General features: G+C 43.3%; 1 protein-coding gene across 1 annotated transcript in view; it reads right to left on the bottom strand.

Annotated features, from left to right (window-relative positions):
- SGR2 (shoot gravitropism 2 (SGR2)) overlaps window positions 1–14,952 on the bottom strand; it is a 166,948-nt gene that overhangs the window by 110,611 nt on the left and 41,385 nt on the right. The window contains exon 6 of the mRNA XM_086823869.1: window positions 6,083–6,235. Within this exon, the coding sequence (XP_086679995.1) occupies window positions 6,083–6,235 (153 nt within the window). The remainder of the gene's footprint in view (window positions 1–6,082; window positions 6,236–14,952) is intronic.

Genomic DNA, 14,952 nt, shown 5'->3' with positions numbered 1-14,952 from the left:
CTCTCTGAGTTTTTGGCATCATGATTAATGGTGCACATGTGGATTTATCTGTCATGGAAACAGGACATTGGTCTTTCGAGAAGAAGCAAGACTTTGGTATCGAGGATATAGGCCTATGTTTTATGGATACAGGTATAAAGTTTATCAGATACAGGTCTCTGGTTTCGTATGGAAAGCATGTCTCTGGATTCATGTGAACAAGTTCTGGTCGTCTCGAGGTTACACGCGAGTTGTGACTGCAGGAAGGACACGAGGTTTGGGACAGCCCTACTGCTGTTAGGGAAAGGGTTTGTGGGATCCATGATGGAAAAGACCTTTTCAAGCAGGGAGGTGTTGTCCAGGTGTGCCTTCTCTATGGAATGCTTTGCTGTAGTAACGAGAGTTCTTATTTGGAAAGTCCTGGGTGAAAAGCAACAAGGGATTCTATTGGTAAAGGATTCGACAAGTTGTACTTTGTACTCATATTTGTTCAAGTAAAGAAATACCGCAAGGGACGCCACTGCGTTTTGGGGCCAATCGGTGTCCTTGTACTATTTTGCAGGAGCATTCTAGCTCCCCTGTTTGTTTTCTTTTTTCAGGTTCCCATGGGTGATGAAGTGTTTTGTGTGCGAGTGTTTGTTCCACCGCCCGTCAAGTTTTTGAAGGCCAGTTACATGGTTCCATCGCCCGGATATCGTCGACTTTCTCAAGGAGGCGAGCTCGTGGTTGTCACATCAAAAGCTTCAACATGTGGACAGTGAAAAGGAAGTACAAGAGACAGTACAGGATTGTGTGTCGTTGCCTATATGAGGTGAAGAGCAAAAGCTAAAGATGAAGCTCAAGAGAAAAGACACCAAGGACAAGACGTAGTCGGCCAAGAACAAGAAGCAGTTGAAGTGTTATGGTGCAAAAGATGGGTTGAAGGTTATGGCTTTTGACACTTTGTCACCAATGGTATCTTCACAGAGGCTTCATGGGGTTTGGAAGGCAGCTTCTTTCTATGTTTAGCAGTGGTGATCTACTATGCTTCATTGGGGACTTGTGCTTACCACTTGGGTGGAGTGCAAGCAAGTTTTTGGGTGTCTTTGGATGTATCAGATGAGGCTCAGATGGAAGCAGAGGAACTTGATGAGGTTCTTATTCCCGAGCAGATACTGGCACACAAGGAAAAAGGTAAAGTTTCTCGTCGCTATCTTGTGAAGTTCAAGAACTATTCACTGATGGATGCGAAGTGGATGGAGGAGGGTGACTTAGCATATTCACCTCAGGTATTGCAGCTTTATCTTGATGCCTTTGAGTTGGAGCCGACTCTTGTGACGGCTCATTCAGGTTTAGCAAAGCATAGGTCTGGAGCATTGCCTGATGCTCAAGAGGGGGGTAGCACCTCCACTCCCTTGTTATAGACAGGCTCAGTTTTCATCTAGGAGTCGCTTGGTGACATCTTTGTATTCACCCGAGGTACTGATGGCTGACAGTACATTTGCTTATGGGACTTCTATGATATTGTGTACTAGTCACATGAGATGGTAAAGTTGGGTATGGTTCACAGTCGGCCGCACCTTGAACTATAACTGCAACTATGGAAAACTCTGTCTACACTTATGGTTAACAGAGATGGTTTTTGCCTCTGGAACTAAGGTATGACTGAGGAAGATTGGGAGATTGATCTTTGTCATATGGTTCTGGCTGTTCTTGACCACAGGATCAGTCAATTGGATATTGAGATGATGCTATTTGTAGAGTTGGTCTCCTTTGGAATGTCGTGGTTTGGTTGAGCTCAAAGTTTGCAGCGACCTGAGCTAACACTTCGAGACTTTATGGAGGGCATAAGTCTTGCGAGCAGTCCTAGAGTTGGTTTGGTTCATATATGGATTGAACTCTATTTGTGCATGTATTTATACACTTTCCGAGGTATTATGGTATTCTGGTGCCATTGGATCCTGGTACCCTTGAGCATACATTGGGCAATACTCTGGATGTGTCAGGATGAGATGCATGTATATTGGTATGATACATCAAGTACTTTACCATGTTCATGGTGTATCACTGAGTGTGGCTCCTGAGGGATGGCCATAAGTAGAGTGTGTAAAGCATCAAGAGGGACATATGTGGGAAGTACTTCGTGGATGTTTAGTTTAGATACATTGAGTGCTTTCATATGCTCATGTTGTACCATCAGTCGTGTGTCCTGCGGGGTACCCATGGGTGTAAAGCTTGCGAGCAGCCCTGAGACTGTTATTTTGGAGTGGTAGAGCATCTTCAGGAGCATATTGTTTGCGAATGCATATATGTGTTGTCATATGTAGAATGATGCATGATTTTGTTTTTAGCTAACACTGGTTACGTGTTTCCACTTGGTCTTAGACTTTTGTTACAGGTTCTGACGGAAGAAGCAAGAGTTCTTTCTCACTTTGACGTGACGGTTTGGCCTTATTGTTCAAGATGATTGTTTCATCACCCAGATGCACCAGAGGGGCATTGCTTTGGTCATATGGGGAATCCTTCTTCATTGGATGCTTACTGTGTTATTGAGTGCAATCGAGGACACCTGCTATTTTTCAAGAGGGGGGTATCTTACGACCTTGTGTTTTTCCCTCTGGACAACAAGTAGGTGGGCACGGGCAGAGGCACGGGATGGACACGTGTGAACAAGCATCAAGTTTGAATGTGAAAAGGAAACCTATAAGTGTGGCCAGCCCAAGTGTGAAAGGGGACAAAAAGGATTTTTAAAGTTATAAGGTTTTTAAACCTTTGATGCCTAAAAATAATAATATTATTATTTTACTTTGAAAAGCATGCGTTTTTTAAACATTGGCTTTTGGCATTTTTCAGAAAAACGGATCGTTTCTTTATATAAGGAAGGTGGCGGAGATTCGTAAAACAGGCCGTGTGGTGGTGAGACGCATCACCTTGGAGTCGAGAGCAAGGGGGAGATCGCGGTATGGATCTTCAGGGGTGGCTGATGGTCTACGTGGCACTGCTGTACAGGGACGCTGCTGCGCATGGGGTGGTGGTGTCGCCGCCAGGTACAGGGCTGCCGCCATCGGGTACTACTACAGCCGCCGCTGCCGCCATGTACAGCCGCTACCGTCAGGCGCCGCCAGGTACCGTCGTCGCCGCCGGGTACAAAACCGCCACAGCCGCCAGGAACAGGCGTCGCCGTCGAGTACAGAACCGCCGCCGCCACCAGGTACCGCCGGGTACAGGTGCATGCTATTGCTGTCGCACTCATGCTATTGCTGCGGCGCTGATGCTGCTGCCGCCAGCTGTGCTGCTATTGCAGGTTGTGGACTACAGACGAGCAGTATAGGGTAGCCAAGCAGGCAACCAGTGATGGGTAGCCAGGGAGGCGTCAAGCAGGAATTTCTCTGCAGATAGTTGGGCAGCCACACGAGTTTCAGATGGGAGGCTCTCTACGCCAGGTGGTTGCATATGTGGAAGCAGTCAACGTGGGTCTCTCTCTATCTCTCTTGAAGAAGGTGAGCTGAAGGAAGCACCGAGGGGCTAACAGCCAAGGGGTTTCTCTCTCTCTCTTCGCAAGCAGGCTTTGTTTACGAGATTTGGATACAGAGGATCAAATTAAGATGCACAGGATGATGTCCTTGGAAGAGATGTGTTGCTCTTCATCTTGGACCTGTGTGTATTCAGGGATTACTTGACACATCCTCTATCTTTCTCTCTCTGAGTTTTTGGCATCGTGATTGATGATGCACATGTGGATTTATCTGTCATGGAAACAGGACATTGGTCTTTCGAGAAGAAGCAAGACTTTGGTATCGAGGATATAGGCCTATGTTTTATGGATACAGGTATAAAGTTTATCAGATACAGGTCTCTGGTTTCGTATGGAAAGCATGTCTCTGGATTCATGTGAACAAGTTCTGGTCGTCTCGAGGTTACACGCGAGTTGTGACTGCAGGAAGGACACGAGGTTTGGGACAGCCCTACTGCTGTTAGGGAAAGGGTTTGTGGGATCCATGATGGAGAAGACCTTTTCAAGCAGGGAGGTGTTGTCCAGGTGTGCCTTCTGTATGGAATGCTTTGCTGTAGTAACAAGAGTTCTTATTTGGAAAGTCCTGGGTGAAAAGCAAAAAGGGATCCTATTGGTAAAGGATTCGACAAGTTGTACTTTGTACTCATATTTGTTCAAGTAAAAAAATACCGGAAGGGGTGCCACTGCGTTTTGGGGCCAATCGGTGTCCTTGTACTATTTTGCAGGAGCATTCTAGCTCCCCTGTTTGTTTTCCTTTTTCAAGTTCCCATGGGTGATGAAGTGTTTTGTGTGCCAGTGTTTGTTCCACCGCCCGTCAAATTTTTGAAGGCGGGTTACAACCTGCTACTTTTCCTTCGTTTTGAAGCTAACTACTGGTTACTAGTGGGATGTGAGCCTCAAGTTTTGTTGGCTTGCTTTTTCTGTGAAAACTACCATGTTATTCATGGAATCACTGTCCAGCATCGACTTTGATCTAGGAAAGCCGCTTCAATGGCCCTCCACTCACTTTTTTGTAGTTTAGTGATCAAGAAAGCATCATCCAGGGCCTTTTAGGATTGCACATTGCAGTACTCAAGCTCGAGGGATTGAGTTCTCGACACACTTGGGTAGATAATGTAAGTGAGATCTCTATGTTCCAGGAAACCCTCACGAGAAGGGATCCGGATGGGAATCCAAATGTTTTTGCAAAGGTGCAAGAACGGCTTGCCAAGACTGATTTCGAACTCTCTTTGAGACCCAGTTTGGGTGCTCACATTTCTTTTTGTATATACCCCAAGTTCAATGAGTTTTGAGGTTTTTTGACAGTTACCAATTTTATGTATGAATCCACATTTTGCTTTTGCAAACTTTATAACTGCATGCTCATTCTATTATTTTCTAAATTATGAGTTTATAAACCCATGATTGTATTACGAGTGATACTTTCTCAAAATATGGCTTATCTGTTTTGAGTGACTTGTCAAAACATTAGATATGAGTAAGAGCATATCTGAGAATACTCTTTTCCTATGGGAGTGGAGAGATGATACCAAGACATTTGGTCGATAGTATACCCACCGGAAGACTGGACAGGGTAACCTAGGCAGCTTGAAGCAGCAAACGGATGGCAAGCGTATTCCCAAGGAACTGAGGTTATGGACTTGATATGGTTGTGGGTGGCCTATGGGTGGATTGCTTGATTGGTGAACCCAAGTCCCATGGAACTGAGGTCATGAGGAACCTTATAACCTAAATAGATCTTTTCTCATCAAGATGATTTCTTGGGTCAGCTGGTGCTTCGAGAGCACAAGATTTATCACATAGCCTGTCTCATGAAGGCCAAACTGACGTAAAACTCATACCCCATGTAGAAAGAGGCAGCCTCAGTTTAGCATGAGTTCTACTTGCCATTGTGAATGGCACCCCTTGCTGTTATGGAGCCTTGAGGTACAGTATGAGATGGATCCTTACAAACACAGACAATGACTTCAAGATCTCCCTTGTATCAATTGTCACAGCTTGGCATGAGGTTAGATCTAGTTTAAGAAAGACACTACCAAAAATTGTGGATTGTGGCACAAGATGTTACAGCAATCAGATTTTTGGAAACAGAAAAACGTGGGTAGATTTATACCACCATTCTGGGTTTGACTAGCAAGTAAGTCAAGCAGTCGTATACTCTCGTTAGCAGCAAACTCTCATACCACCACTCCTTTGCATGCACTAGGCTCTCCTTCACATTTACATATGCACAAATCCTTGATTGGTACTCCGTGCTTCTTGGGGACTAGAAGTAAGTCAATCAATCATATACTATGGTCAACAGCAATCTCTTATACCACCACTCCTTTGCATGCACTAGGTCTCCTTCAAACATTTGCACATGCACAAATCATTGATTGCTACTTCGTGCTTCTTGGAGACTGTACTGTGGACCTATGGAAGATGCCCACCCCAGTTGCATTGCTCCACATGAACCACATACATCATAATTACAAAATCTACAAAACGATTCACACATTTCTTGATTAAAATCAGAAAGCTTCAAAGTGTCCACGAGAGTTTTGATAGATAACTTGGAAGATAAACAAGTGTGTAAGAACATAAGAGCCATCATAATATAAGAACTACCTGTGTTGGCTGTGGTGATTGAGAAGGAGCAAAACCACGCCGCAGCTTGATCCCATTCCCTTTAAACCCAAGGACTGATGAGAACCCAGATGCATCCACAGCAAGCCATGCTTCCCAAGTATCGTCCTCTCCAGTAAATAAGGCATGCAAGCCCTTAAAAAATTCAAAGTTTTCAAGAGAAGCCATTGTTAGGGAAAAAAAAAAATCACAGTTGTATATCATGTATTTATACTGACTGCAACATAAAAATAAAAATTAAAAAATCGAAAGAAACCATGTGCATCCATCCAAAAAAAAAAGACATTTTGAGATTTGTGACTTGATCAAAGAGATCTTAGAAAAGGCAACTTCTTAGAAGCATCATAGAAGCAGAATCTGCTCCACCTTGCTCATCACACCACCAGAAAGTCTGAAGCCTCACGCAGATACTTATATCTATTCGACCTCCACTATTTCAATAATGAAGAAGCAGATGCATATCATGGTGTCCCCAACTCCCGTGCCTCTCTATGCTTCCACCAGGTTCTCTTCCACCGATATTTCCCGTGCCAGCAGGTCCTAAGCCTCCCCCCCTAGGGTTCCCAGCCCCTTCTCCTTCACCTTTTTCATCTGTCTCCCTCTTTTGTCCTGTGTCTTCCCAGTTGTTTCCTCGGACCTGTTTTTTTCATGTTCCCGCCCACCCCCACTGAGGGTTCCCAGCCCCCTCTCCTTCACCTTTTTCGCCAGTCTCCCCCTTTTCTCCTGTGTGTTCCCAGATGTTTCCTCAGACCTGTTATTTCCATGCTCCCACTGAGGGTTCCCAGCCCCCTCTCCTTCACCTTTATCACCAGTCTCCCTCTTTTCTCCTGTGTCTTCCCAGATGTTTCCTCAGACCTGTTATTTCCATGCTCCCACCCACCCCCATTCTTGCTGTTCCTCCCTCTTATCCACTTGGTCGGTGTCTTTTGGCTTCCCCCCACAGGGGGGCTCCATGTGAACCACTATGTCACCCAATGGATAATGCTTTTTTCAGATGCATCCCAATCAACTCCAACCCCTTATGGATGTGGTAGCCTCTCCGTGTGTGTCCTTCCCCGTGCAGTCATAGGAGTGGCAGCAGTCTTCTCCTTTCCCCTGAGTGTTGTCCCCAAGCAAGAGTGGGACAAAACCTCCATGGATTGCACCCTCCGAGATTACTAGGTTGGGCGAACTCGGGATTTTAAATGCCATAGGCCAAACTTGCTCCATTGTATGGATAGAGCTCTAGGCCTTCAAGGTGGAAGCAAGAGAGGTCCGCCTATTCCTTTTCTTCCACCTCAGCTTCACCGCCAAACGAGAGGGGGGCTTCAGATACATTAAGCTCTTGAAATATGAGGACAAATGGCAATGCCAAATCATGAAGATTGAAAAGGTGCAGGCCTTGTATCAAACGTTGTGTGTCATAGGTTCAATTGTTAGGTGAATTGTAAATACGTGAAGAACATTCTAGAAAGGGTGAAAAAAAATGATGAGTTGTTTGGATGGAGATTGAATTAACTGTAGTCAACTCGTGGATGAAGACAAAGATGATGTGGATAATTTTTGGGCCACCTAGGTAGCATATGAGGTGGCAAGATTGTGTGGTATCTATGAGCTCACTTGAGTAATAATTTGCATGTACTTGAAGCTTAATTTATGCAATGGAATTTGAGCTTTTGTTTAGTCTTATTGTTGAGTCTCTCTAAATGCAGCTAGTGTGTCATTACTCTTTAATTAATCAAGGAGTCAATCTTATGCTTTGATGAGATCCTCCTTAGATCCAAGTTTTTATCTTGGTATCAGAGCCTCCCAGGGAGGACTTGAAGTGCATGATTAGAGTTTGCCCCTATGTTTAGATTCTTCGGCTTCCATTAGGTTTCACATCAACATTGCTTGTTTAATTAGTCTACATTAGGGTACCATTACTCTCCATCCCTTGCCCCCATCTCACTACAGTCTCTATCCTCCAGCAAGCCATTGCGAGAGAAAGAGGAAGAAAGAAAGAAGATCAATCCACTACCCAAAACTCAGTAGTTGCAATTGCAATAGAGAGGAGAGAGAAAGGCAGGCATAATAGGCGACAACATGCTATACACAGTGCTACTCTAAGCTTAAATAGCCAGCCCAGTCCTCATTTGCAGGGTTTGTGCAGAAGAACTTCTCACAACAATTCTCCTCAAAGAAATGACAGCAGGTGCATTCCCTCAAACAACTCACAAAGTAGAGAGAGCTAGAGAGAAATAGAGAGAGGCTGCCTTTCTGTAGTGCAATCAATCTAGCAGCTGTGAGCAGCTCACAGTTGCAAGCGCTCATCCAACTGTCCATCATAACTGCAGCTTCTATAGATGCCTTCAACGGCACCCTCACAATAGTATATCTCAAAGAAAAGGTGAGCATTATATCCAATAAGCTCTCATTTGCAGGCAAAACTCAAATTGCATTTATATCTTCTCAATCAAGCAGAGATCAAAGCAAGTTCAATACTGGCAAGAAAAAAGGCACAAGTTCAACACTGGCAAGAAAAATGGCATAGCTCTGCCAATAGTCAAGCAACTAATCCCAGCAGTGCAAGCAAGACAAGCAGCAACACCAGTGAACTCTGTGACCAGCAGCAGCAATGTAGAGAAAAGGAGACAAGGAGAAGCAATGCAGTGGTCTTCAAAGCAGAGAGAGAGAGAAACACGAGCGGGCAGCATAGCTTCCAAAACGAGCAGCAGCATTGTCAGTTTCCTCCTGTTGCAGAATGTCTGCTGCACACACAGTGAAAGAGCTGCACTGTAGTGTTCTCTTTTGGAGATAAGGGTTTGAAAACTGTAAGGGTTGCACCCTTAGCATTTTTTTGGTGTAAAATGGCTTACGTATGGGGTGATCACATGCTCATCACAGTAAACTTTGCACAATTTGAAGGTGTTCACTTGGACTCAATGAGCGCTTCCACACCATTAGTGGGATCTTTGTCTACATCGACATCATGGCATAGTGGTTGCGTACCTTGGGTACAGTGCGGTACGGTATGCGTACAAGTACGTAAAGTACGTATCAAGATAAGTACTTTAAGTACATTCACTTTTTTTAAATAATGTATATGTAATAAAAATATATATATTATAAACCTTTCGTAATTCAGCAATACTGGTACACAAAAATGCGCAAAAAAACAATTGAAATTCAAACATCTATTGAAAACCCGCCTCGGTCTTCAGACAAAACCACAGGGCGGTGCGAAACAAACACTCGCACATTTCCAGGCTTTTTCCAAGCTTTTTTTGAAATAAATTCAAAAGTTTTTTTTTTAAATAAAAAACTCATTTTTAAAAAAAAATGAAAAAATAAGCTTTATTGGTTTATAGCCAATTTGATTTTTTTAGGGGGGGGGGCTTTTTTTTCCGCCGGCTGCTGTGCGCAGCCCCCCCCCCTCCCGTCGCCTGCGCATGGATGGAGAAGTGAGAGAGTGACTCTCTCTTCTCCCCTCTCTCCTCCCTTTCCTCTCCATTTCCATCTCTCCTCTTATCTCTTCTCTCTCTCTCTGTTAATCAGAGAGATTAGCTTGAGATTAACTTAATCTTTGATTAAGATTTTTAATTAAACTCATAATCATAATTAGACATTAATTATGATTAATGTTTAATTAAAAAATTCCTTTTTAAGAGAAATTTCAAGGAAAAATGAAGGAAATATCAGATTTGAGAGGTGGAGAGGACCCCACGCACACGGGAGAGCAATTTATGCATCAAAACGCTGTCCCCTACTGAATTTCAGTAGCAAAATGACAGAAATTTGATCGCATTCCCGCGGAAAAAACCCGCAAAAAATGTATAAAAATACATTTTAAATCATAAAAATGCTCAAAAAATTCCTAAAAAATTAGAAAAAATTTCTAAAAATTCTAGAAATTCAGGGAATCCATTCTACAAAAATATCCACCATAAACTCTATGGTATTTTTGTAAAAAATTCCATTAATGCTCAATTTTAACCATATTTGAGGACCAAGAAAAGGAAAACAAACAGGGGGAGCTAGAGTGCTCCTGCAAACAGTACACGGACACCGATTGGCCCCAAAACGCAGTGGCGCCCCTTGCGGTATTTCTTTAATTGATTATAAGAGAGCTTTGATTACAATAAGGCCGGAAACTCAGCCGTCACAGTAGAACTCTTGAAGCCTGCAAAGACCCTGCATCATGGCTTCATATCCACTCGGCATCCACAAACAAGTCCAGCCATTGTTCACATCAAAAGACTCTTTCACATGAGTCCTGTATACAGAAGCTTTCTCCCATTATCAGGGCAGCCACAACCATCCATAGCCTCTCACCCTATGAACAGCATCACACCTTGACACATCCAGTGCTCCTGCATCACAACAAAGACTCCCAAACTATTTTCCAAAAGAGAACTCGCATCACAGCAGAGCATACTATACAGTCGACACACCTGTACCAACCCTCTCTGCCTTCCAAGGGTACTATCCATCTCGGTCATGGATTCCCGAACCCCTGTCCAATCAGCAGCAAGGCTGTACCAAACATGTATCCATTCATGTACCCTCTGCCTGCATGTGACCTATCTCCTGGAGAAACCCAAAAACATGTTTCGTCGAGAAACCTACGACCTGTTTCCACATGAAACCCTTAGGCATGTTTCCCTTTGAAACCTTTGTCTTGTTTCCATACAGAACCATTCACAGCACCATTCAACAACAGTGCCAACAACGGCATACATCTAGTTACATGTTCCCTCATGAAACATCTAGAAACATAGAGATGCCCATAACTGTAGGTCCCTCTGTTCCTTTCCAGCAGGAAGAAAACAATCTGCTCCATGAGCATGCAGCCATGCAAGCTTGCATCACTCCCATGCCAAGAAACACATTCAAGTGACATGTATTTGCAGCCAGAAACCCAAGCACATAGCTGAATTTGCTGCCAACCAAAAACAGCCCGCCCATAAACAGTCTCGGAATTGCTCATGTTCGTAGCCACATGCACTACCACGAAACAGTCCATAAACCCTTTCCAAAAAGTCCCGAACCAAAGCAAAGAGAAGCTAAAAGTTCCATCAGTTGAACACCATCGACATGATGTCTATGTTCATGAGGAACCAGCCCCTGTCCGCCTTTATGTCCAGAGAAACCAGCCCCCTGCCCTGTACAAAAACACGCCCCCTCCAAAAAGCACCAGTGCTGCTGGCGTTTCATAGCAAGCAAGGGATGGAAAGAGAGTGTACATCCTCCTGGCTGCCTCTGCCCGACCAGGAAGAACACACACACTTCTCTGCTGCAGCCCGTCTCCTGTTGTTCAGCCAATAGAGAAGCGCATCCAGCCCTCTGCTTTCTGCAGTCCAGCCAGCCGGCCTGTAAGTGCTGTCCAGCGTGTAAGTGCAGTCCACCCATCAAGAGGCGCTCTGCTTTTTCATCAACCAGAAAGGCGCATGCAGCCATCTTCTTTTTCACCAATCAAGAAGGCACCTGCAGCCATCTACTTTTTCACCAATAAAGAAGGCGCCTCCAACAGCCCGCCAGTCCCTTTTTTAGAAAAAAAGCACGTAGGCCCCCAATATAGCTTTTGGGCCACAATCCTTTAAAAAAAAGGTATTCTAATGTTTTTAAAACCTTTTGTCCCCTCCCCCACATGGGGTAATGAAAAAGGGACCTTTTTAAAACCTTGAGTCCTTTTCGACCCCAAGAGTTGTACCAATCTGTCCATGAAGTTATTGCCCCAAACTGATGCCATTCACACTGTCCACCATGTCCCCGTGCACACCTGCATAATGTCCAGAGAAAAACACAAGATCGTGACATCTATGCTCTATAAATGTCAAATGAGCAGCGAGCATACAGTATGAAGTCCTATTGAATCTGAAATCTTAATGCAAACGCCAATAGCCATATGGCCGACACAAAATAATATGACATCATACATGTTTGATCATAAATCATGAAAGTAAGCTAGCGGCTAGTAGCTACAAGCTGAATATGTGACTAGTCAGTGCTCACTACTACGAAAATAAATAATGATATGCTAACTACTAACTAGCAAGAGCCAGTCAGCGCAAAGCCATTGGCTAATAAATCACATCTCATGAGTCACCACTAACGCATCATCATCCAAGCTTGAAGATGAGAATGATGAGTAGTCTCTCTCTGTGAGGAGATTCCCATCAAAAATCATATAGCGCAAAGCCATTGGCTAATAAATCACATCTCATGAGTCACCACTAACGCATCATCATCCAAGCTTGAAGATGAGAATGATGAGTAGTCTCTCTCTGTGAGGAGATTCCCATCAAAAATCATATAGCGTACATCAGTACCCAGTATCTCCTTAAACAACAATAGTAGAGGGTCCAAGTCTCTCCTCCGGAAGAGTCTACATCTAACGCTCTGGATCGCCTCTATTGTGCTCACTTTGGCAGCTCTCCCTCTCGAATGCGCATGATGAGTATACACCCTGGTGCCTTTAGAGATGAAAGGATGACTCTGCTGAGCTGAAGAAGTGAGGGAAGTGGTCATGAGAGCTCAAGTCTGAGCTTAAGTGACTCGTTTATCAATGAGCGCTTCCATACCATTAGTGGGATCTTTGTCTACATCAACATCATGGCATAGTGGTTGCGTACATTAGGTACGGTGCGGTATGCATACAAGTACGTAAAGTACGTATCAACATAAGTACTTTGAGTACATTCACTTTTTTAAAATAATGTATATGTAATAAAAATACATATATTATAAACCATTCATAATTCAACAATACTGCTACACAAAATTGAGCAAAAAACAATTGAAATTCAAACATCTATGCTCTATAAATGTCAAATGAGCAGCGAGCATAGAGTATGAAGTCCTGTTGAATCTGAATCTTAATACAAACGCCAATAGCCATATGGCCGGCACAAAATAATATGACATCATACATGTTTGATCATAAATCATGAAAGTACGCTAGCCGCTAGTAGCTACAAGCTGAATATGTGACTAGTCAGTGCTCACTACTACGAAAATAAATACTGATATGCTAACTACTAACTAGCAAGAGCCAGCCAGCGCAAGGCCATTGGCTAATAAATCAAGTCTCATGAGTCACCACTCACTCATCATCAACCAAGCTTGAAGATGAGGATGATGAGTAGTCTCCCTCTGTGAGAAGATTCCCATCAAAATCATATAGCGGTTCCTGCTCCATCATATCATTTGGTACATCAGTACTCGGTATCTCCTCAACAATAGTGGAGGGTCCAATTCTCTCCTTTGGAAAAGTCTACATCTGGTACTCTCGATCGCCTCTACCGCACTCGCTTTGGCAGCTCTCCCTCTCGAATGCACACGACGAGTACACCCTAGTGCCTTTAGAGGTGAAAGGACGACTCTGCTCAGCTGACGAAGTGAGGGAAGTGCTCAAGTCTGAGCTTGAGTGACTCGTCTATCAATCAGCGCTTCCACACCATTAGTGGGATCTTTGTCTACATCTACATCATGGCATAGTGGTTGCGTACCTTACGTATGGTGCGGTGCACTACAGTGCGGTATGATAAAAGTACGTAAAGTACATATCAGGATAAGTACTTTAAGTACATTCACTTTTTTAAAGTAATGTATATGTAATAAAAATATATATATTATATACCATTCATAATTCAACAATACTGGTCCACAAAATTACGCAGAAAACAATTGAAATTCAAACATCTATGCTCTGTAAATGTCAAATGAGCAACGAGCATACAATATGAAGTCTTGTTGAATCTGAAATCTTAATACAAATGCAAATAGCCATATGGCCGGCACAAAATAATATGACATCATACATGTTTGATCATAAATCATGAAAGTACGCTAGCCGCTAGTAGCTACAAGCTGAATATGTGCTAGTTAGTGCTTACTACTACAAAAATAAATACTGGCTCTCCCTCTCGAATGCGCACAACGAGTATACACCTTGGTGCCTTTAGAGGTGAAAGGACGACTCTGCTGAGCTAAAGAAGTGAGGAAAGTGGTCATAAGAGCTCAAGTCTCAGCTTGAGTGACTCGTCTATCAATGCTCTCAAGCTCTCTTTGTGTGAGAGGAACCTTGAGTTTGTCGAAGCTTTGTTGATGCTCCTTAGTCCAAACTACTTTTGCATTCTTTTTAAGTAGCTTGGTTAAAGGTTTAGCTATCTTTACATAATCCTGAATTAAGACAGAGTACCACCCTGTGATATCAAGAAATCCTTGGATTTCCTTGGCGTTGGATAGTTGAGGCCATTCCGCTTTATCTTGTACCTTTGCTGGGTTTACTGATATTCCATCTTTGGAGACAATGAATCCCAAATATTCAATTTTGTCCGCAAAGAAAATACACTTACTCTTTTTAGCAAAGAGTTGGTGCTCCCTAAGGATTTCTAGAACTTCTCTAACTTGGGCTTCGTACTCTTTTTCATCATTAGAGTAGATCAGAATATTATCAAAGAATACCAAGACATGATTGTCTAGCTGCTTCCTGAATATATGAACATATCCTGCATGAGCCTGTTGAAAGTTGTTGGGGCATTAGTCAATCCAAATGGCATCATAGTGTATTCATAATGCCCGTATCTGGAGTTAAATGCTGTCTTTGGGATGTCTTCCTCCTTGACTCTAATCTGATAGTGACCAGACTTCAAATCAATCTTTATGAAGACTTTGGCTCCGTGAAGTTGATCTAGAAGTTCGTCAATCCTACCGATTGGATACTTATTTTTCACAGTCAATTGATTTAGACCCCTACAGTCAATGCATAACCATAATGTTCCATTCTTCTTCTTTTGAAATAGGATCGTATCTCCCCAAGGCGATACACTCGCCCTGATGAACCCTAGCTCTAAAATCAGTCGGAGTTGTTCCTTGAGTTTTATCGACTC

Source organism: Cibotium barometz, chromosome 30 (assembly GCF_041138505.1).
Source record: "Cibotium barometz isolate CiBa-2024 chromosome 30, ASM4113850v1, whole genome shotgun sequence".
NCBI classification, from domain to species: Eukaryota; Viridiplantae; Streptophyta; class Polypodiopsida; order Cyatheales; family Cibotiaceae; genus Cibotium; species Cibotium barometz.
Note: the sequence above shows the minus strand (reverse complement) of the source record. Positions and strands in the feature narration are given on the sequence as shown.